Here is a 23,270-nt window from a genome sequence, read left to right as displayed (position 1 = left end):
GAGCGCAGCGCGCCCACACAGTCGTGCCCTCGCTTCCTTCCAGCTGGCCCCTGACGACGCCTGGCGCTGCCCGCACTGCAAGCAGCTGCAGCAGGGGAGCATCACGCTGAGCCTGTGGACCCTGCCGGACGTGCTCATCGTCCACCTGAAGAGGTTCCGGCAGGTGAGGACGGCCGGCCACGCGGGCTGCGGTGCTCGGGGGCCTGTGCTCCTGTCTGTTACAGACACTGCCCTGTGGGCACCCTTGTTTCTTTCCAGAGTTGGGTGTCCTGTGGCCCTTTAAAGCCTATACATTTAGTTCAGACTGTGGATATTCTACTTGGTTCTGGAGCATTTGCTACAGGGCTGTAAATACTGTTTCAGTTTTGGTGAGCATCCCGTACTTTGGATTAAAAAGAAAAGGAGAGCTCCTTTCTGGGGGCGGGAGGAGGGTGTTTCTCCCTGAAGGCATGACGGGGGCATCCTGTGCCCAAGGGCAGTTGTACAGTTGGGGAAAGGAGTTAGAAACACATACCAAGAAGATCTGCTCTGAGTGACATTGCTCTGTGAGTCAGTGTGTCCAGAACGGCTGTCTGTCCTGAGGTAGGATGGTCCGGGACAGCCTCCCTGTGTGAGGGCTACACGGGAGGTACACGTAGAGGGTGTGGGCCTGTCTCTAGGAAGCTTTGTGTCTGAGATTAGGGTAGGCAGCAGGGGAGCAGGGTGTGCAGAGCCCCGCCCCCTGGGGAGTAGGGCCATGCCAGAGGCTGGCCGCAGCCAGTTTGGCTGGAGCACCAGAGCGTTGGAGAGAAAGGTGCGAGCTGAGGTGGACGACGTGGGGGGCTGGTTGTAAGGGCTTAGAAGTGACAAGAATGAAGGCAGAGATCTGAAGGGGCAGTGCAGTCCTCAGGGCTGGGAGGGGTGCTGATGGCTGGGGCTCAGTCGTGGCAGAGGAGTTGGAGAGGCAGGGAGAAGGGTAAGAGGCTTAGGGCTGCTGACCACTTGGCCTGCACGTGGCTCCGGGGCTGGGGCTTTCCCACAGATTTGGGGGCCAGCTGTGTGTCCCAACTGCACACGCCCATTGGGGTATGCAGGCGGGGAGCTGTTGAGGGTTGGGAACCCAGCCTTCTCTGTTTCTTCCCCCACACACAGACTAATTTAGTTTGCTTTCTGTGCCTTTTGAAGGCACAGCATCACCCTCCCAGCACCCTGAACAGTACCCACAGCGTGTCTTTGACTCTTCTCTCTAGCCCCTCTCATCTAGGCCCTAGCAGTCACCTTCTCTGCTTTGTTTCGCCTCTCCCTGCCTCCTGCATCTGTCCCCTGCTCCCCATTTTTTTTTTTCTTTTTAAGATTTTTAAAATGGATTTTTAGAGAGAGGAAGGGAGGAGAGAGAGAGAAATATTGATGTGAAAATGAAGCATCGATTGGCTGCCTCCTGCAGGCCCCCTACCAGGCATTGAGCCCACAGCTACGGCACACGCCCTGACCAGGAATTGAACCAGCAACCTTTCAGTGCACGTGACGACGTCCAACTGAGCCACCAGGCCAGGGTTCTCCATTCTTGCTGTCACCCTGCCAGTTCAAACTTTTGGTACTTTTTAGCTGGTTGCAATTGCAATGTCTTTAAAAAAACAAAACAAAACACATTTTTATTGATTTCAGAGAGAGGAAGGGAGAGGGAGATAGAAACATTGATGTTCCATGCCCCTATCTAGAGATGGGATTGAGCCGGCAACCTGGGCATGTGCTCTGACCGGGAATCAAACACGCAACTTCCTGGTGCACAGGCCGATATTCAACCAACTGAGCCATGCCAGCTGAGCTGCAGTGTCTTCAACTGATTTCTTAACTTAGACGACTTTTTCTACCATGTTTTATGCACTACTTACACAGTTCTTCACCTATAGCTCCGAGGACATCACCTCCTCAAAGCCTCAGTACTTCCCCCTTGACTAAGAACCAAGTTTAAAATCTTTAGCTTGAGCTTCCTGATCACCTAGGACCCATCTTACCTTTGTCTTATGAAAAAATTTCTTCCCTTAATAGATCCATATCTCCTTGGGGTAGCCATTATCCATACCCAATTAATCTTTTTAAATAAAGTTTAATATGTTTTTATTGATGTAAGAAAGGAAAAGAGAGGACTGAAGAGATAGAAACATCAATGATGAGAATCATTGATCGGCTGCCTCCTGCATGTCCCCTACTAGGCATCAAACCTGCAACCCCGGCATAGGTCGATGCTCAACCACTGGGCCACACCAGCCAGGCCCGATTAATATTTTAAAGCTCCCACAGACACACGAAACATTCAGAAAATATTCAGCTGACAGTTGGATTTCACAGAATTTCCCTATGAATGTGTGGAAAAGACAGATTACCCAGGATTGTCAACTAAACGAATAGATTAAGCCAAATCAGTGTTAACTTTTCACACTACTGCCGGAGGGGTGGGTCAGAAGACAATTTAAAAAGCAGTGCTCAGTGAGTGGCTGTCTGTGCTGAGCATCCGGCTTCGTCTTTCCCATATGTTATTACTCCATCTCTCTCATGCTTTTGTGACAGAGGTATCAGGACGAACCACCTGAAATGGTCAGTTGGTGAGTCAAAAACCTAAAAGCCCTCTATCAGGTAAGAAGTGGAGAATCAGCGAGTCTCATTACCCCTTATATGTAGCTCATTGCTGGTTCCATTTTTAGTGATCTTAAAACCTGTTCCTCCAGACAGTCCAAACAGCTCGTCTGCTTCCCTGTTTTGTGTGTGTCTTGGGGAACATCAGACAGGTAACTCAAGCCACTGCAGCTGCTAGAGCCCACGTTCCACACTGAACGCATTCGCCACCTGTTTGCGGGAAAGTATCATCAGGATTTGTCTTTCTTCTTGTGACAGGAAGGAGACAGGCGTGTGAAACTTCAGAACATGGTCAAGTTCCCCTTGACTGGCCTGGACATGACGCCACATGTGGTTAAGAGAAGCCAGAGCAGCTGGAGTTTGCCATCCCATTGGTCTCCATGGCGACGACCTTATGGACTCGGGAGGGACCCTGAGGACTACGTCTATGACCTGTATGCTGTGTGCAATCATCATGGCACCATGCAAGGGGGGCACTACACAGGTCTGCAGTGCGGGGGGCCGGGTGTCTGTGCGGATGATGCCTCCAGGCGTGTTTGCTTGTGACAGGGTCACTGCCTTAGAGCCTCACTGCCCTTCAGTAGCCAGTGTGCCAACTGCCAGGGCAGTTTTCATCCTCTGGCTCTTTGTCCGAGAGCAAACAAGTGAAAACCCTCCTCCTTTTCCTGAGCAGGCCCATCCGTGGCGTCTGGTGCACTGGGGAGTGATGTGTGCAGGTGGCTGGGGACAGATCATCTGAAGGAAACAGACTGACGCCAGTGCCAGGTTTCTCTGTCACCTTCTCTCGGGCGTCTCCTGGCCGTCCCAGCTCCATTCCAGAAGAGCAGCCATGGACCAGACCGTTGCCCTGGTCCTGACCCGTCCCTGTATATGGCTCATGGTTCTCCCGGCTAGTTCCAGATCCAAGCTGCACAAGACTTCCCTTCCTACAAGCACAGATTCTCACTCTGCTGTCCTTCCAGCCTGTCTGCTGGACCCCTTCTCACGGGGTGTCTCATCCCTCGGGGTGCCGTGCTCGGGAAAGGCACTGGCTGCCTCCTCAGGGCTTGTGTGCCCTCCTTGGGGCCATGTGGTCAGCTAAATATCCTAGCACTCTTATATCCCATCCAACAAACAGGTGTTGTACAAGTGTGGTACTTCTCTGGATCAAGCTTGTCACATGCTTCCAGGATGTCAGGAACATTGAGTTTCCGTTCTTGCTGGCTCTTGAATGCTCCGTATCGCTCTCTCAGGCTTAGAATCAGAACTGGGAGAAGGCCGCACACATCCATGCGCTCAAATGGTCTCCGTCTACCGAGGAACTTCCCTGAGACATGGTTTATGCTACCCCCGAGGGAAGCAGTGTTGGATAGGGACTTAAAATTCTGCAATGAGCTGGGCCCTGCCCTTCACCAGCGGCATGATCTTGGGCAAGCTGGTTCATCTTTCTGAGCCTCTAAAATGGGAATCATCATAGAGCAGATCTCACAGAAAGACGTGCATGTGTGGCACGGTCAGTTCTAAGCAAGTGTTAGCTGCTGTTATGATTAATAACATTACTTTTGGTTCTGTTATCTTCTGTCTCTAATAAACACCCAGCTGTTACAACATGCTTTCCTCAGGGTCTCTCACCCCGGGCACTGCTGACAGTTTGGCCAGACAATCCCATGCTTGGGCACCCCTGCCTCCCACCGGAGGCCAGGAGCCCCTTCCCCAGGCTGGCACAGTCAGAATGCCTTCAGACCTATCCACATGTCTCCGGGGTAGAACTGTCTCACTGGTTTGGTCCCACCAGAGACCCACTGGTTTAAATAAATATTTTGTTTCCTAAGATTAAAAAGAACTTTATCTCTTTGGAATTTTTTGAAATATTTGGCCTGAGCGTGATACGGATTTTGGGTTTTTCACCTCTTTCTCTGTCACTACAGGCAGCCTTTAGAAGGTCTTGAGTTAATTATATGAGCCAGAGACAGGGTCTCGGTGGGCGTGGCAGCCAGTGCAGTGCGGGTGCTGACCGGGCTCTCCTTGCAGCCTACTGTAAGAACTCCGTGGACGGGCTGTGGTACTGCTTCGACGACAGCGACGTGCAGCAGCTGTCGGAAGATGAGGTCTGCACTCAGATGGCCTACATCCTTTTCTACCAGAGGCGGACGGCGATCCCGTCGTGGTCAGCCAACAGCTCGGTGGCAGGTGAGGCCCCCCGATTCTTGGGCAGTTTTTCCCAGAACAGAAGATTGTCATTAATGTCCACAGAAATTCCCAGGAGGTGTCCCGCCTCTGTCAGTTTGGTCTGATTAATCCTCACATTTGCATTTAATCTTGAAACTAAAATGATTGCAGTTAAGGAAATGAGGGTGGCGTGTGTGAGCAGCTGTGAGCCAGCAGAGTTCACAGGGAGGGGAACTAGTGCTGGGGAGGACCACGCGTGGGGTAAGGGAGCTACGAAGCAGCATGGCATGCACTCTGAAAGTAGAGGGGATGAGAGGTTGGGAAGTAGGACGGAGACTTGGCTTTGCCACATTGTGGTTGGTGACCTTGGGGCACGTCCTGTTCAAGCACATATTTATCATCCATAATCCTGGTGCAATACCACTGCGTGTCTGTTGGGGTCCTTGCATGCATCAGGTTAGTCCAGTGGTTGGCAAACTCATTAGTCAACAGAGCCAAATATCAACAGTACAATGATTGAGATTTCTTTTGAGAGTCAAATCTTTTAAACTTAAACTTCTTCTAATGCCACTTCTTCAAAATAGACTCGCCCAGGCCGTGGTATTTTGTGGAAGAGCCACACTCAGGGGGCTAAAGAGCCGCACGTGGCTCTCGAGCTGCAGTTTGCTGACCTCGTGGTTAGGCAGGTACATCTTAAAGCCTTTTGTAAAGGATTAGACGCTGTGGAAATAGCTCTCCTCCCCCCACTAAAGTTGACCTGTTCTATTAGGGGAAGAGTTGAAGGCTAAGGCAGAATAGACGGCTTGAGTTGAGTTTGAAGGGGTCTCGTCTGTTGTTTTAATAAATGCAGGAATCAGTGCTCACACATAAGGGGTGGGTGCTGCTTAGTGCAGGGTTTGAGTTGAAGAGAATAAGACGGGACTGGGAGGTGGGAATGTGGTCAGGTTAGGGTTTGTGCTCCCCCTGAAGCTTGCAAGGGCTAAGGTAGGAGCTGCTAAAAGGAGGCATCCTGAGCAGTGGCCCCTGCTGGAGTCAGACCCCACCCCCCAGTGCACCCATCTGTCTGCCACTCGCTCGTTAACAGAAGTGGGGCTCCCAGTGCTCTGACTCCTCAGTGCTTCCTGGGATGTGCTCAGAAATGACCCCCTCGTGAGGGCTACTTGAGACTGACTGTCATGCTGCTTCATGTCCTCAACTTAAGAGCAGTTGCTGTTGCTCTCATGTGTATTTAAGGGCGTTCCCCTGAGACACAGGACAGATCGACACAGAGCCCTGTGTTTGTGTTTGTATATTAATACTGCGAAAATGACTTTAAAAGTCAACAAACAGCGAGGCAGAGGAAATAACAGCACGGCTGCTCTCTCTCCTTCCTGTGTGTCAGTGTGAGGCAGGCACTGTGTGTAGCGCTTCGTAAGTGTGCGCAGAAGGAATGAACGTGAGCGGTTGTCAGTAGCCTGTTCTGTTGCCGGCCCTTGCAACGTGGGCGTGCATTGTGAACTGTCCGTTCTGTGCTCATGTTATTGGTCACTGCAGCCGTGCCCTCTCTGCTTGGCAGGGCTGCGGAGCAGCACACGGGGTCTGGCAGCTCGCGCTGACCCGCAGTGCTCAGGGCGCAGGGGTGCCGTGCAGGCCCGGTGCTGCCTGACCGCGGGGCCCTCCCTTCTCTGCAGGCTCCACGAGCTCCTCCCTGTGCGAGCACTGGGTGAGCCGGCTCCCGGGGAGCAAGCCCGCCAGCGCCACCTCGGCAGCTTCCTCCCGACGGACCTCCCTGGCCTCGCTGTCCGAGTCTGTGGAGATGACGGGGGAGAGGAGTGAAGATGATGGTGAGTGTGTGTTCTGTGTTTTGGTGACAGACTTCCAAGAGGCAACTCAGGGACAGCACCGGTCCCTCCTGTTTAGGAACCAAGTCCAGGAAGGTTGTGGGTGGCGCGGCAGAGTCTGGTCGTCAGTGCCGCCTGCTGAGCACGGGGCGTGACCTAGGACTTCTTTCTTCTCTTTCATCATTTTCGACTTTGAAGGTCTGGCGTGGAGGCTGGGGCCCTGACTCTGTACAATAATGAATGCAGTTTTTTCAAAGCGCTTTTTAGAACCTTGCAGGCAGCGGTGAGGGGCCTCAGTGCAGCACGCCTGTGCCGGGCCAGCAGGGAGCTCCCGCCCGCCCGGCGTCTCACCCCGCCACACCCTTTCCCTGAGAGGACTGGCGCGTTCTTTGTCAGGAGCGTTTAGTGCAGAGACTGGTGCCTCTCCATGGAAGTAGTTTTTGGGAATTCTGAAGATAAACACAACATAAAAACTTTGGAAATCTGATAAAAATGGAACTCTTTTTTACCTTCATTTACCTGTGGAGTAGTGGCAGCACACACGTCCCTGATGGGACCAGGTGGCTGGGACCAAGGCAGCCAGCACTGCGAGTGCTGGGAAGGGAGACAGTGAGCTCAGCTTCTGAATGAGACGCTGACTCACCTTCCTTCCAGCAAGCCTCACTGCGCCAGCGCTGTGAGAGCTGTGACTGCCTCCAGTGGTGATGGGTCTTCTGAGGACTCGGGATAGAGGCCAGGCGGGGGCTGGGAGGATGTGCCAGCCTGGGGATGTGCCCCCAGCATCAGCTCCGCCAGCTCGGGCTTGTTGCTGCTCTGCTTCTATAGGAAGAGTCCTGGGCTATGGCTGCTAAGCTCCTTTCTAGCTCCTTTGTGTCCTCTGTGCAGCTCAAGGTGTAGGTTGGGTGTGACTGTATTGGCTGTCTTGAGGCTGCTGGGAGGGCTGGCCCTTCAGAAGAAAATGGCTGCTTAGTTTGGAGGGTCAGGAAAGTCTCAGTGCTGGATTCCTGTCACTTCTCCCTGACCCACTCTCCTCCACAGCCTCCCCAGACCCCACACATCTGTACCGACACCTGCACAGCAGCCTTGGTGAATGTAATTGAAAAGTCCTATGAACTGGGTTTAGCAAATAAAAGAAGATAAAATAAAAGGCAAAACAACCACGTGACTATGAGTTCCTCTCCCCCCTGGCACTTCGTGGCTCAGGCAGCTCTGCAGGCCACCTTTCTGGGCGCAGCCTCTCACAGCTGTGGGCTTAGATCTAGAATCTCCAGCCGCCAGCAGCCTGTGGACCTCCCTCCCACACTTGGATGTTACGCCTGTCCCCAAGGTATGCAGACTTGGTGCCCTGCAGCTTTCTTCTGACCTTCTTGGCAGGTGGTCGCACATCTCTCTCCAGCCCAGATCCCCGTTCTCCAGGCATCCCTTCCCAGTTATGAATTGTCTCACTAACTGTGTCCAATTTACCAATCTGGGTGGATGTTATTTAATTTAGTTGCTTCTTCTGTCTGCTCTGGGACAGGGCACAGGACACGTCTGCCTATTCGGCCACCATTTTTTTCTTCAAGGGCTGGAAGTTTTTTATTTTATTTTTTTATTTTTAAATATATTTATTGGTTTCAGAGAGAAAGGGAGAGGGAGAGATAGAACATCAATGAGAAAGTACCATTGATCAGCTGCCTCCTGTATGCCCCACACTGGGGATCGAGCCTATAACCCAGACATGTGCCCTGACTGGGAATTGAACTGTGACCTCCTGGTTAATAGGTCAATGCTCAACCACTGAACCACACTGGCTGGGCTCTTTAGATTTATATTATTCTAGTTATGAATATTTTTAAATAAGTTCTAAGTCACTCATGGTAGGAGTATATTGTCTCTTTAGTTCTTTGTGTGGGTCTGCTTTCATAGTTTAACAAGTACAGGCACCTGCATGTGGCATTGCATGTGAGCTAGAGCTGCAGCTCTGGTGTTCGCTCTGGGGCAAAGACTGCCTTCTGTGCATCCCAGAAATCCTTAGTGAGCTAAGCTGACTCAGCCCTTCGCATTTATTGTGCATCCGTGGAGTGCCAGATACCGCACTGGGCACAGGGCTTTTTAAAGATTTGATTTTATTCTCACTAGAGGCCCGGTGCATAAAAATGCATGCTGTGGAGTGGGGGTCCCTCAGCCTGGCCTGCCCCCTCACAGTCTGGGAGCTCTCAGGGGCGGGAGGCGACCCAGCGATCAAGGGAAGGCTACACCCCATCACACCTCCGCTGCTGCCACTGCTGGCAGCGCAAGCCTTGGGCGGCCCTGGGTGGCTGGGCAGCCACCAGCTGAGGCTTGCCTGCACCTCGGGCCAGCCCTAGGCAGCTGCGGGGCTGAGGGGACTGGGGAACTCTGGGGGCAGGTGCCCCGGTGGGACTGAGGGGACTAGGCACTGCCATCTTGTGGCTGTGGACGCCACCATCTTTGCAACGGTCTGAGGGTCAATTAGCATATTCCCTCTTTATTAGAAGGATTCGATAAGATAAGGTTCCATTGGAACACAGCCATCCCCATTTGTTGATGTTTCAACCATGGCTACTTTCATGAGATGGGGTCCACAAAACCTAAAGTGGTTCCTGGCTGGGCCTGTACAGGAAAACAGTGCTGATCCCTGGTGGAGAGCAGGCAGGCAGAGACAGTTTGCCGGTCCCTGAATTAGAATGCACCTGTTGGGTAGCTAAGGGAGGGAACTGGCCTCACTACTCCTTGACCCCAGATGTGCTGCTCTGAGCGCCATGCTCCTGTCGTCCCAGATGCTCGCCTTCCTTTCCCGGTAGGTGCTCCCGGCCTCGTTGCTGTTTAGCTTAATGATGTTCCCTTTGTGCATGCAGGAGGTTTCTCGACGCGACCGTTCGTGAGGAGTGTCCAGCGCCAGAGCCTGTCATCCAGGTCTTCTGTCACCAGCCCCTTGGCCGTCCATGAAAACTGCATCAGACCTTCTTGGTCCCTGTCGGCCAAGCTGCAGATGCGCTCCAGCTCTCCTTCCCGCTTCTCAGGGGACTCTCCGGTTCACGCCTCTGCCTCCACCTTGGAGAAGATCGGGGAGGCAGTGGATGACAAGGCCTCCGTCTCTTGCTTTGGTAGCTTGAGGAGCCTTTCCAGCAGTTCCCAGGACCTGGGCGGCGCTCCCAGTCGACGGGAGCACAAGGCTGCAGGCCGGGCCCCGCTGGCTGTCATGGAAGGCGTGTGCAGAGACGAGCCGGAGGCCCGCAGATTGAACTCCGGTGTGGCAGACACCCAGAGCCAACACTCAGCACAAGGGGCTCGCCTGCCCTCCGTCTCTGATCCATTTGATAACAATAACCAGATAGCTTACGTGGACCAGAGCGATTCTGTAGACAGCTCTCCCGTCAAAGAGGTGAAACCCCCAAGCCAGCCAGGCTCCCTCACCAAGAAACCAGAGAGCACAACCAGGAGTTCCCCCAGCTGCAAAGGTGCGTCTGAGCCAGACAGAAGCTTGCGGAAGGGGAGGTCCGTCTTGGCCAGCCGGGGGTCATCTCAGTCCAGCACCTCCCCTTCCTCTCCGGTTGCTGCCAAAGTTTCTGTGAAGCCCTCCCGCTCCAGAAGCAAAGCGGAGTCTTCCAGGGCCCCCGCCCCTCCCAGGAAGGAGTCCTCCCCCAGAGCCCAGGACTCGGTGGCCTCTCCTTCGCCCCAGAAGCTGAAGTCGGCTTCTTCCCTCACTTGCACTGCTTCCTCCACCTCTGCCAAAAAAGCCTCGGGCCCTGCCACGAGGGGCCCCCTCGCCCCCGGGAAGGGCAGGACTTCGGATCGGAGCCTTAGCAGAGAGGGCTCCAGACAAAGCCTGGTCTCTGACCGGGCCGGGGTCCCCTCCGGCTCCAAGCCCAGCTCCCCTCAGGTGAGCCAGGCCCGGGCCGGGGAGGGCCGGGGGGATGGGAAGCAGGTCAGGAGCTCCTCCATGGCCAGCCTGCGCTCCCCCAATGCGAGTGTGAAGGCTGGTCTGAAGAGGGACAGCAAGTCGGATGAGAAGGGGCTGTCCTTCTTCAAGTCAGCCTTGAGGCAGAAGGACACCCGGCGGTCTGCTGACCTCGGCAAGACCACCTTGCTCTCCAAGAAGGCCGGGGGGAGCTCTGCCAAGTCGGCCTGTAAGAACGCCGGGGAGGACAAGGCAGAGAAAGGGCACCGGCCTCCGGGCTCCCAGCAGCCAAATGCCAGTTCCGCGGGGAAAGAGCAGCTTGTCTCCAGGGACCCTGCTTCTGCTAGACATTCTCTGCTGGCCAGTCGCAAGTCCAAGTCTTCCCCTCTAGACTCCGGAGCACTCTCCTCTCCTCGGGGCAGGCAGTCCTCCGAGAGGTCCTCCCAAAGGTTACCTTCGAGCATGCCAGCCTCTGCACGGCCGCCTCCGAAGCCTCAGTGACTCGCTGCGCTCCAGCCACCTGTGACGCGTTTATTTATTTAGACCCCTCCCTCCCCCACCAAAGCCCTCTATGCTTTTGTTTTGTATTTTTTGGGTCATGTGCCTGATGTGTGTGCTTGCGTGCATGCATGTGTGTGCGTGTGTGCGTGTGCGTGTGTGTGGAATTCAATTGCAAATTGTTAAAAGCGTCGCCTTATTCTGCCATTGAACCAAATAACAGCCATAGGCAAAGCATCAATACTGAGCTAACTGGAAAAATTACAGAGGATACCCCGGACAGTCCCTTTAGCAGTTGTACATATTTCTTTTAGAGAAATCTAATGACTCGTTGGACCTAGGGTTTGGAACCTGGGACCAGTCAAGCTGTCGTTACTGTGCTCTGTAGAAGGATGAATTATTTGACCTGGGGTTCAGCTGAGCAGGGCTTGTCCCGAAGGGGACTGTCATGTGGCACCAGGAGTTCTAAAAACTGTGACACTAACAATGAGACAAACCGAGAGAAAACGGTTGCTTCCTGCACTTTGTCAAGGGCAATATTTTAACACTAATGTTTCTCAGGTATATACTCAGCCAGGCTAGGAGGGTGTGTATCCAGAAAAGGACTAGAGAAGAAGGTGGCCTGTCAGTGACTGTCATTCCTCCTCCTGCCACACATGGACACTTAGAGGTAGAAGTGGTCTTTCACTGCTGTCACATCGGCAAAGGTGTGGGTCCCAAGATGCGGCACATTGGGTATTCAGAAAACCAGTTACTCATCGTTAAGTTTTTCCCTTCTAAATTTGCTAGTGGAAGCCATTGGGAGTTTGAAGAGTAGTCATGCAGTAGAGGAATCTTTTAAAGATTCCTGGGAAAAGAAAAAGGATTCTCACTGCACACATGACTCTCTCCCATTGTCCTCCTCGGTATTGCCTTCCTGTAGACGCTGGGAGCTCCGTGTCCCCGGCTCCACAGTCGGGTCAGTTAAGAAGAGGAAAGAAGTGGCTCAGGCCGGAAGTCAGTGGTAGTGAAGTGACATGTAACCAAGTATTACATACACGTTTCTGATCCTGCCTGTCGGGCTCAGTGACTGCTCTCCAGGAATTCACTCACTTCTTCGTGGGTAAGATTGAATCCCTCACCAGAACTCGGCGGGGTCCGCACATGTTCCATCGGGCCCTGTCCATCCAATTGCATTTCCTGGTTAGACAGAGAACCTCAGACATCTCACAGGTAAGCAAGATACCTGGTTTCCAAGCTTTCTGGGAGGTATCCTGGCAAGTTTTAGTTTTTTTCCTCCTTTACCTAAATGTCAAGAGAGTCTTGGTTCTCATTCTATTTGAATAGCATTTGTCACTTTGCCATGAAATATAGCATGCTATGTTTATATGCTCTTCCATACTAACTTCCAAAAGCTCACAGGTTCTTCAAGTTCTTCCTGAACTCCTGGCACTTGGACCCACATGTAATCTCCCTCAATCCTGCTGTGTGTGTGGTGACCACACACGGCTGTGAATTCTGCACTGCCTTTTGTTGTTTTTCCATGAATACCTCTTGGGAAATGTTTCCAGTAGGTTAGTTAACTTTATTTTGCTGCTAATTTGAGCATTAGCAGGTAACTCACAAGTCTGGAGGCCATTTTTGTTGAGGGTAGCTGGAATTTTAGACCCTTGCGATATCTGAGACTCCGCTTGTGGAAGTTGCCGTAGTGCTCCCCGACATTTCCTGAGCACGTGTTTCTGCCCCGCGCCCTGTCCTGTGGCTCCAGAGCCTCGACTGCCAATGCCCAGCTGCCGGATTCTCGCTTCCGACCGCACGTGGAATACCGGTCTGTTTGGCACTGGTTTTCTGTATCACAAACGTGGGATCGCCAGTATCGGGAACTCAGTGTTCGTCCGATTGGAGCCTCCTTTCTCTCGCAGGCTAATGGCATTGAAATCTGTATCTCTGCAAAGTGTTAGAATTATAGTTTGGCTACATAACAGGTTTTATGAACACCTTTTGGGGCAATAATGATTTAAGCATGAATGGAAAGTTGGTAAATATTTTTATTCTTGAGTGCTTCAGGAATGGATTTTCCATTTGGTTTAGTGTCTTAAAAAAAAGCACACTACAAACTCCTTTAATTTTCCATGAGATCTAAAAATAAAAATTTCAGTATTTATAAAATTGTATGCTTATGAATTTAGTCCTCGTTTCAGATTTAAATGGAAAAAATCAGGAAATATTACGGCATTGTCTAGGCATCTCTAAGCTGTTACATTTCTGTCCTTAAGCAATGAAAAGTTCATCCCTGATCTCCAGGTACAAACACTAAGCCACCGAGAAGGCTGTCTTGCCCGGAAGTTGGCAGGTGCTCCTGGAGGTGTAAAGTGTGAGAAATGGTTACGTGGTTCAGTTCAGGTCTTTGGTAGGTTAGGGGCTTGGTGTTGGTTTTGTTTTTTCCCCGGTGACGTCGGACGCAATGAGCAGACGTGTGTGTGGGCTTGGAGATCATCTATTAAGGATTGTGGGCCTGGGTTTCTGGCCTCATCCGAGCACTCATTTCCTGGTGAGCACAGAATAACCACCAACCACGGAGTTGGTCTCCTGTTTGTCCACTTAGGAAACACTGCATTTGGATTTCTTTCCAGGGAACACCCCAGACACTGAGGCCACCACATCCCTGAGTCCTGGGCCTTTACTTCGCAGTCCCTCCCCAAGCGGAGGCTGTTCGGCTCATGTCATGCAAGACCATCTCCTACCTCTGTGTTTTCTCCCGAAAAGCAGCCTGAAAGGAACACCATGCTGGACCGATAGGAGTATTTGTGTTTTGGTGAAGACTTGTAATCTGAGGCTGCCCTCAGCTCCTTTAGTCATGCTTCCATCGTTACCCGTTCGTTCTGACACATCGGCGGAGGGCCTGCTCTGCAGTGCAGGCCAGCTGCCGCTCCAGCAGTCTCTGTGGCCGCGGAGCGCAGCTGATCGATCGGAGCCTCAGCGAGTGCCAGAGCGAACGGGTCTGCTGACTCGCCAAGTCCTCTGGAGCAAGTGTGTTCTGGACACCAAAGTGCCCTCCTTCACCTCCGAGACGCGCCCCTCTGCGTCCGCTTTCCAGACAGCCGTGTCCGTGCTGAGGACGGGAACACGCGGCCGCCGGCGCTGGTATGGGATGGATGTGGGATTTTGTGGGGAGGGGGTGAGGCGGGGGGAGTGGGGGGTTACACAGCAACAGCATGTGAAGGACGGCAGTGGCAGCCTTTAGGAAAATGGAGCTGATGAAAGCAGTGAGCAGAGCTCATTTACATAAAATAAACCTGTGTTTCAAGTAGATTGACACCTTTCATTCTCATAAAATTACTGAGCAGCTGACGTTACTGTTTTCTGGAGTTCTAATTGGCGGATGCAAAGATAATTAGTGTTCCTGGGTTGGAATTTTAAAATAGTATTAAGTGACAAGCACAGTTTCTATAAAACATTCTGTGAGGTGGGTTGAACTTTGAATCATTTGAAATAGAAAAGAGCAAAAATTGCTGACCAGCCAGTGCCTGTGGTTAACACAAAAGGTAGCTGTTCCTGTGCAGGCTGTCTAAGTTCATAAAGGGTGCATTGTCGCTAAGCCTGCGGGAGTATTTTGGGGTAAACGCTAAGCTTTTGTTTTGGTTGAATAGTCAGTCTCACTGCCTTCGCTCAGTGCCCAGAGGTGTGTCTGCAGCTGCACATGCAGCCTGAGCAGTCATGCTTCCCCCATGGGACAGGACAGTCTGCATGGCCTGCAGCTCACCCAGAACGCATGCTCTTACTACCTATGCAAAGCCGCTCATAGACAAGGTCCACTACGCTTTTTTAAAGGCAACTCTTAGATTATGGAGCTCTATTTTCGAATTTATATTTATTCAGTGTGGTTTAATCGGGGTAGAAGAGCGTGAATTTGGTCTCCTGTTTTGCTTTGCATGTGTTTCTCTTGGCCAACCTTTTTGATCATTGGCAAGACTGTAAGTATTTGCAAGCAGGAATGGGTGGGGATGGTGAACACACTGGTTTATATACTGTATTTAGCTTAAAGACTTTCGTAAAGTATAGGAATGTTCTAAAAATAACCTGCCATTTTCTATAGATTTTAATTGTTTATATCCTCTAGGGATCTCCTGTGGTCACAAGGAGAGAACGTGGCTTCTAGCAGTGCTAACAGTTTAAAATGCTTTTTTAGAGACTTGGAGCTGCTGTTACGGAAAGCAGTGGTCAGTGGGATCGTGGTGGCATCAGAGGGTGGGTCAGTTCTAGATCATCTCACATTCGTTTTAACCTGGCGCTTCCGGGTTTGCGGGCAGTGAGATCCATAGTAGATCAGGGAGGCTCTCCGCCTCTCACACAGACGCCGGATTTTCTGAGCCTCTTCTGGATTTGGACAGCCGGTGTTGTCTAGGGGACTTTTAAAGCCCGCCCCTCCCCCTCGCACACTGTGTGCAGTCAGTGTGGTCTGGCCCAGGAATGACTGAGTGGATTGAAGCTTCAGGTGTGTCTGAGTGCGGAGTTGAGCCATGCTGAGAGCCAGGGCGGACTCCCGGATTTTGGTAGAATGATGGTTTCTTTGTAATAATTGTAACAGCAAACCCTAGGCTGCTTCCAAATACCTTGTTTAGCTCATTCTCTACTTGTCTAGAATGTAATTTCAGGAAGTATTTTTAAATTAAAAAATGAATGTGAAGCATTTTTATTTGGAATCTTTTGTAACCCTCATTGGTATTTTTTCATATAATTTTAATAAATCAGCTAATGCTCATCCAAAAGTTTGGCTGCATACATTACCGATGGAAGCCAGTGGGATGGAGCTTAATCTGGTGAGCCGAGTGCGTGCCAAGGACCTCAGAGCAGTCCCTATGTGCCCGGGGGGCTCATCTCACCATTGCCGCTGGGAGAAAGAAACATTCGTTCCCTGGGGTTTGTGTTTCCACACAGGCTGGCGGGCTCCCTGGCGAGGCGGGGCAGTGAGGCCTGCTGGCCGGGAGGAAGAGACGGGAGTTCCCTAGGTGCTACTCTGCCTGGGAGAGGCCAGGCGTCCCTCTGCCTCCCGCCCCGGGCTGCCCTGAGCTCCCCGTCACGGCTCTGTCCCTCCCGGCCGCCCCGCTGCACACGGGCTGCGGCCTGTCCCGGAAGCTGCCGGCACAGACTCCCGGGGGCTCGGTATTGTCCACGCACGCATGCTCTGTGCTGTTTCCTTAGCCGTGCAGTCCTGGGAGGGAGGGTCTTCCTGAGGCCGAGACGTGTGTCATTCCTTTTAAGTTATTTTAGAACAAGTGCATGAGATGTGCCGCTGACTTCGTTATTTATCTGTGTGTCTTACTATTCAAAGTGTATGCACTTTTGAGAAGCAGAATTTATATTTTTATGTTTAAAAAGTTATTTCTGGAACAGCAGTTGATTATATTGCATACAGTTGGAATTAAGGGAAAAGTGGAAAATGTAACAAAATACAATAAATTTATTACACGATGCCCTTCAAGTCATACTACTTTCTCCCCCTTGCCAAACTGCATTTTTTGGTGTTGATTAGCCTTGGAAATGAAACATATCGGTACCACACTGATATATACAAAATGTCTTAAAATTGTACTGTTAAGTGAAGAAAGTAAGTTGCGTGCAGATACTCTGTAAATTTTTAAAACAAAAAGTCACATCCATGCTTTTTAACTTTTACAGTCAAGGATTAGCATCCATGTCTCCCCGGGTAACTCCACCTGCTCCAGACAACTCCACATTGTAATCCGGGCCCAGCGGACTCTCCAGCTTCCTGTTCTTCCCTCCTGCCGCACTCTGCGATGGGAGGAGACGGCGGCAAGGGACCTTCCCTTTCTGGGCCCTCTGGCCCCTCATAGCTTTGCTCTGCACTGTTCTGTTCTGGAATTCCCAGCTCCGTCCTCCCCGGGGGCCGGACTCCCTGCTGAGGATGCCATACCTCTTGTGGCCACAGGGGGCCGCTCTCCCGTGGCGGGCGCGGCGGGCTTGGCCGGAGCAGTTAGCTGCCAGCCGAGTGCAGCATCCGTGTCCCCGGAAGCGTGCAGGTCGCTGGCATTGCGGCCTGGGGTGGGGCGGGGAGGCTTCTCACCCAGGACGGCGAGTGGCCTCGTGTCTTAAAGCCCAGCGCGCAGCACCACACACGGGTTGTAAGCGGGAGGATTTTGCTTTAGGTTTCATTAAGGAGTTCACCAATGCAGTCCACGGACTGCGAGAAGCTTTACCATGCGGAAGTTTGATGCCATAAAATACACAGGTTGAATAGCTAAGCAAGTATATGCGGAACGTTCTGTTTCCACAGAATTCGGAGGGTTACTCTAAATACCCGAGTGACCACACCTCCTGACAGGTTCCAGGAGAAGCCGGGCTGGCCCTCAGGATTGCTGCGGCTGTCCCGGCCAGCGCCCTCCTCACTGGGACGGCGGCTCTCTGCTCTCCTCTCGGGTCGGGGGGTGGGGGTGGGGGGCCTTTGGTTCCCTTTTTGCAGCCCTGTGCCAGTCACCTCATAGATAGCCTGCCTCGGTGCGCTGGGGCTACCTCCTGTGGAACCTTCTAGATTCAGCCTTGATTGGGTCTGGTCCTCGCCATGCCGCCCATCCCGGACAATGTTCTCTACGCAGGGAGGCGAGGCCACCCTCTCCCAGAGCCGCAGGGTCTGCCTCCTGCGGTGACCGCGGCCCAGCGCCCTCTTCTCCAGAGCCTTCAGGGATGGCACCCTGGGCTAATGGCTCCGTTTTTCCTAAAGGAGGTGGGAGGACTGGGTGAAGGGCATTGCTGTCAGACCTCTGCAGGGCGGGCACTGCAGCTCCTGGGCCTCAGGGCCAGTGCTGGGTGTCGGCCTCCTTCCTTCAGAGAGGGCCTGGCGGGCGGGGGCCCTTTTCTGCCCCACTCAGAATGGAAGTCCAGGCTCCTCATTTAGCAATGCCCTGTGCCCAAGTGTGGTCTGACTACACCCAGAGGCACATTCTTACTTTTCAGTGCTCCTGCCGGCCACTCCCCGTCCCCCTCAAGGCATTGCCGTCCCAGCCCACTTCCCGTGCCCAGAAAGCCTGTCCCGAGACACCACAACTGCAGATGCTCAAGTTTCTCATATGAAATGACATACAATCTACACACATGCTCCCATGTACTTTAAACCATCTCTAGAAAGCCTATAATTCCCAATACAGCGTAATGCTGTGTTTCTAGTTGTTTGCTGTACTGTTTAGGGAATAGTCACAAAGTCTACATGTTCAGTATGGGCACCAATATGCTCTTTGTAGGCCTAACTGCATATATGTCAGCAACATTGTAACTTTCAAGTATTTTTGATTCACTGGTTGGTGTAACCCACGGGTGCCAAAGGCCAACGGGGCCCGGCATGCCCCCAGGGGGTGGGTGTTCACCTCTCTGTTCCCTCAGAGTGCTGAGGCACCATTAGTTAACTACTTAGTAAACATGTACCACCTGGATTAACGAATTTTCTTTCAATGTATTTTTATTGACTTCAGAGAGGAAGGGAGAGGGAGCAATAGAAGCATCAGTGATGAGAGACTCACTGATCAGCTGCCTCCTACATGCCCCCAACTGGGAATCAAGCCCACAACCTGGGCATGTGCTCTGACGGAATCCAGCTGTGACCTGGTGCATAGATTAATGCTCCACCGCTGAGCCACGCCGGCCGAGCTGGGGTAATGGGTTTGCTTGGGTCGTCACTTGACTGTTGTGAGTGCTTCCTGTCCTGGAGGGAAAGACCTGCCTGCGCTGGAGGGTGTGGCCATGCCAGGCTCAGCACAGGGCAGGAGGCGCAGGGGCTGGCAGAGGCCTCGTCTAGAGGGACCTTTTGTGACCAACTGCATTTGTCTTGAAGCAAATGAGAAACCAGGAAACATTTTAATTGCTGTTGTTTGTTGTTGTTAAATCTCACCCAAGGATATTTTCCCAAGATTTTTAGAAAGAGTGGAAGGGAGGGGGAGAGACGGAGAGAAATATCAATGTGAGAGAGACACATCAATTGGTTACCTCCCACTGGGAATCAAGCCTGCAACCAAGGTAGGTACCCGGACCTGGAATCAAACCTTTCAGTCTGTGGGTCAATGCTCTAACCACTGAGCAGCTTGCCAGGTGGCATTTTCATTTTGGAGAGAGTGAAGACCAGTTTGAGCCTTAGCACCATCACCATGGCAACGATATGGGGCCATTGGGTCCCTGCGAGGAGCTTGTGGGAGCCTGGGTCCGTCCCTGGAAGGGCTGAGGCTGCGTTGGGTGGACAGAGGAGGGAGCTCCTGGAGGGCGGCTGCTCAGGTCCGGAAGACGCTGCTGTGCTCAAATGCTGGTCCCAGGGGTGCGGGGGGGCGGGGGCGGCGGGGGCGCATGCTGCTTCCCAGCCGACAGCCCCGCCTGCTCCCCCACCGCCTTCTCCAGAGCTGCCCTTCGGCCTCGCCCTGCCCTGTGGGCGGGCAGAACCTGTCTGTGCGCAGCTGGCCATGTGTCTGCCGTTTGTCCCCTCCCACCCCGAGGCAGAAGAGGCTGTGGCCACAGCTGGGTGACCAGTTGGCCATGAGCCTGAGTAGACGTTGGCCAGAGAGCGGTAAAAGGACTCCCCCTCATCCCATCTCCCTGAACCCCAACAGGGGTCTTCAAACTACGGCCCGCGGGCCACATGCGGCCCGCAGAGGAGTCTGATCCGGCCCGCCAGGTTTTTTGGGCAGTGAGCGCAGCCGAGGTGTTACAGTAGGAATTAGTAGTTCATATAGTCCGGCCCTCAGCTCTCTAAGGGACCATGATCTGGCCCCCACTTTAAAAAGTTTAGGACCCCTGCCATAGGGTCTGTAGGGCCAATGAGGACTGAGACAAGGACCAGTGAGTGCAGAACAGGGAGTGGTCCTGAGCTTAGTGCTGCCTGCAGGGGCGGAGTGAGGGCTCTGTCAGTCCCTCTGAGGTAGCCAATTGCAGAGGAGGTTGAAAGATAAGGGGGCTGGAGCAGCTACAACATAGAAGGGTTTTCACAGACGTAAGATGACACTCTACACACTGTCTAACTGCTCCTGAGGGTCAGTTAGATGACAAGCAATCTAATGATCAACCCATCAACTCGGGGAATCTATACTAACAATAGGGTAATATGCTAATTAGACAGGATGATCGGACATCCGACATCCGGCCCAATTCCCGCAGGCCAGGCTCAGGGACGCCACTAGTCGTTAATGACGCTCACTCTTGGTTACTGGCATTGACCTGTCTTTACCTCATTCCTGAGAAAAGTCTTCAGACACACGAAGAAACTCATCAGAGAGAAGGAGGGACGGCTGAGAATCGGAGCTGGTGCGCGTGTGAAGCCAATCTCTGTGGTGAGATTTAGGGGATAAGGCAGAGGAATAGCAAAAGCGTGTGCTCTGCAAGGAGATTACCATCGAAGCCCGAGGCATCTTTGGAGATACAAAACATGATTGAATAAATATTGGATCTCATAGTTAGATGAGTGAATTAAAAAGTCTTTATCTAGAAACTCCTCAAACACCCCACCCCCACACATAGAGCCAGCTCCTAATCTAATCCCCTCCTAATCTATTTTCTGCCTCTGAATTTGCTTATTCTGGGTATTTTATATAAATGGAATCAGGTAATATGTGTACCTTTTGTGTTGGCTTTTCCCATCTCGTATAATGTTTTCTAGGTCTGTCCCTCTTGTAGCACGAATCAGTACTTGATTTCTTTTTAGGACTGGATATGCCATTTTGTTCTCCATTCACTGGCTGGTGGGAATGTGAGTTGTTACCCGGGATGATCTTCCTAACAGTTGTGCTAACTCATCCCAAAAGGAAGGTCCAGGCTGGGGGAGGGTCACACTGTGGACACAGCCCAGGGTTCCCGGTGCCGAGAGTGCGAGGGCATGTGGAGAAATAGGCTTGAAGTACCCAGACTCAGAAGTCTCCATGTCAGACAAATGCCTAAGCCTCTGCTCTCTCTCTCGAGAATGATGTGTAAGCTTGTTGTGAAGGAGGCGACCCGGCCGGTGTCCTGGGGCTTCCCACCGGGCCTGCAGGGAACACGCTGGGGGAGTGACAGCCATCCTCTGACATCGGCGCTGCCGGTCCATGTCTGGAGACGAGGACACGGAAGCACAGAGGTCGTAGGCAGCAGGGGAGAGCTCAGTGCCACCTGAAAGGAACGGACAGAAGCCAGACTTACAGACTGACCAGGCGCGTCAGTCCTGAGCCCTCCCACAGAGCTGGCTGTCACAGGAGCTCAAACAATAGCCACGAGAAAAAACAATGTCCTTGGAATCAAAGACCAAGTCTTGAGTGCCAACACTCGTTTTTCTGAGCTGTAAAGCCTCAGGTGCGACAACATGGATGGCCTCAACAGCGCCACAAAGCTGGAGCAAAGTCTACCAAGAAGGGCCTGTCACACTTGTTTTACCTTCAGATAAGATTAGATGTTACCACCATCTGCTAGAATTTCACTTTGTTCCCATTTTTCTTTGGTCTCTCTCTCTCTCTCTCTCTCTCTCTCTCTCTCTCTCTCTCTCTCTCTCTCTCTCTCTTCTCACCTAGGATATTTTTCCATTTAATTTTAGACAGAATGGAAGAGAGAGGGAAAGACAGAGAGAAATATTGATGTGAGAGAAACACATAGATTGGTTGCCTCTTGCACGCACCCCAACCAGGGCCCAGGCAGTCCAGGGAGGAGCCTGCAACTGAGGTACAAGCCCTTGACCAGAACCAAACCCAAACCCTTTGGTCCATAAGCAGATATCTATCCCCTGAGACAAACTGGCTAGGGCTTATCTGGTCTCTTGAAAGATGGAATTGGTCTTATATTTTTCCTAGTAAGATAATTCTCATAAAGAATCTTGTGTGTTTTGAGAGCTTGCTTATTTCTAACATGTACTTTTAGTTTCTTATTGCAAAGCTTTTCTTTATAAACATTTAAATCATTAACTATATGTGTAGCTTCTTAAACTAAATAATGCATGTCATCAGCCATATCACACAAAGTTGTTGATTATAACATTTTGAATGGAGATGCTTAGATGCTATTATATCTATATATATAAAAAGCTAATAGTGTCCCCTCGGGAGTTCCACCAGGAGACTGAGAGTTCAGTCACGTGCTATGATGTGTGCTGACCACCAAGGGACGGTGCGGGTCAAAGGAAGCCCCTGGTTGGCAGCCGGAAGGCCCTGATTGGCCCTGACCACTGGCCAGGCCTAGGGACCTTACCCATACACGAGTTTTGTGCACCGGGCCTCTAGTATATTGTATTTATAGCTACAGGCAGTCCTCGGGTTACATCGCCATCTCCCATTTATTTATTCAAAAAAAGTTCCGTCATTTCGACGTGTGTACATATGTGCTTTATGCTTTTTATTTATTTACCACAGGCAAAGGTCAGGAATTGTTCTTTTTAAAAAATTTTTTTTCACTTCATACACACATTACAGGTATGTGTATGTGCTCCATGTGAGTGACGTAGGGGCTTATGTAGATGGGTTCTGACTTATGGCAAAAATCACATTACTTCGAGCTGTAGGAAGGGATCTCCGACGTAACCCAAGGACCTACGGTATATATAACCGAGGTGAGACGTTTTGCAGGATGAAAATGAACTGCTGTTGTAAGGATTTGCTTTTCAAGCTTGTTTTCCCCCATGTTTGTTGCTTACCTTCAATCTTAATATTTTTTTGTTTGTGAAATATTAAAATATGCCTGCTACTTCTTGTCTTTATATTCTAAAAGGCCAAATAGCAGTTCTAAAACACTAGTAATGTTTTGCCTGTATTGTGTGTATGGGTGATAGAACGATCTGTGTATTTGTGCTTTCTGCTTGTGTTTCTACTTTCCCCCTAAATTTCCTTTAATGAGCTTGTTCTTCTTCAAGTAGTTCTTAAAACACACACATACACACACACACACACACACACACACCAAACAGATAAACAAACAAACAAACAAACAAAAAAACAGGGACTATCAAAATATTTGCAGCCAAAAATGCAGGAAAACATTTTACAGAGGTATGCCAGGTGATTAGTCAATTAAAATATTCTCCCCCCCCCCCCCCCCGGCCCACCGCCTGGATTTGGGATATTTTTGGTAATTATAAGTTTTTTCAAAATGTCTGATCCATGGTTTATTTTCTCATTTTAAATGAACCCTTTTTAATCTAAAAAAAAAAAAGGTCCTTTAGAACTAGAAACAAAAATTATAAAAGACAAGAGATATGAAGTTAAATTAAATGATTCAATATTCATATAAAATGAGTCCCAGAAACACATAATGAAATAAATGGAGTGGAAGAAAGTTTACTTGACCTGAATACTTAATTTTTTATG

At 51.3% G+C, this 23,270-nt stretch overlaps 1 protein-coding gene across 3 annotated transcripts in view; it reads left to right on the top strand.

Moving 5' to 3' along the window:
* USP31 (ubiquitin specific peptidase 31) overlaps window positions 1-16,433 on the top strand; it is a 73,164-nt gene extending 56,731 nt beyond the window's left edge. For all 3 annotated transcript variants that reach the window (XM_084882701.1, XM_084882700.1, XM_084882702.1), the window contains 5 exons: window positions 44-163; window positions 2,872-3,097; window positions 4,624-4,782; window positions 6,432-6,584; window positions 9,440-16,433. In XM_084882701.1, the coding sequence (XP_084738827.1) occupies window positions 44-163; window positions 2,872-3,097; window positions 4,624-4,782; window positions 6,432-6,584; window positions 9,440-10,983 (2,202 nt within the window). In that variant the 3' untranslated portion in view covers window positions 10,984-16,433. The remainder of the gene's footprint in view (window positions 1-43; window positions 164-2,871; window positions 3,098-4,623; window positions 4,783-6,431; window positions 6,585-9,439) is intronic.
* The last annotated feature ends 6,837 nt before the right edge of the window (window positions 16,434-23,270 follow it).

This window comes from Pipistrellus hanaki (genome assembly GCF_964339955.1).
Source record: "Pipistrellus hanaki genome assembly, chromosome: 4".
In the NCBI taxonomy this organism is placed as follows: Eukaryota; Metazoa; Chordata; class Mammalia; order Chiroptera; family Vespertilionidae; genus Pipistrellus; species Pipistrellus hanaki.
The sequence above is the reverse complement of the archived record's forward strand: the minus strand, read 5'-3'. Positions and strand labels throughout refer to the sequence as shown.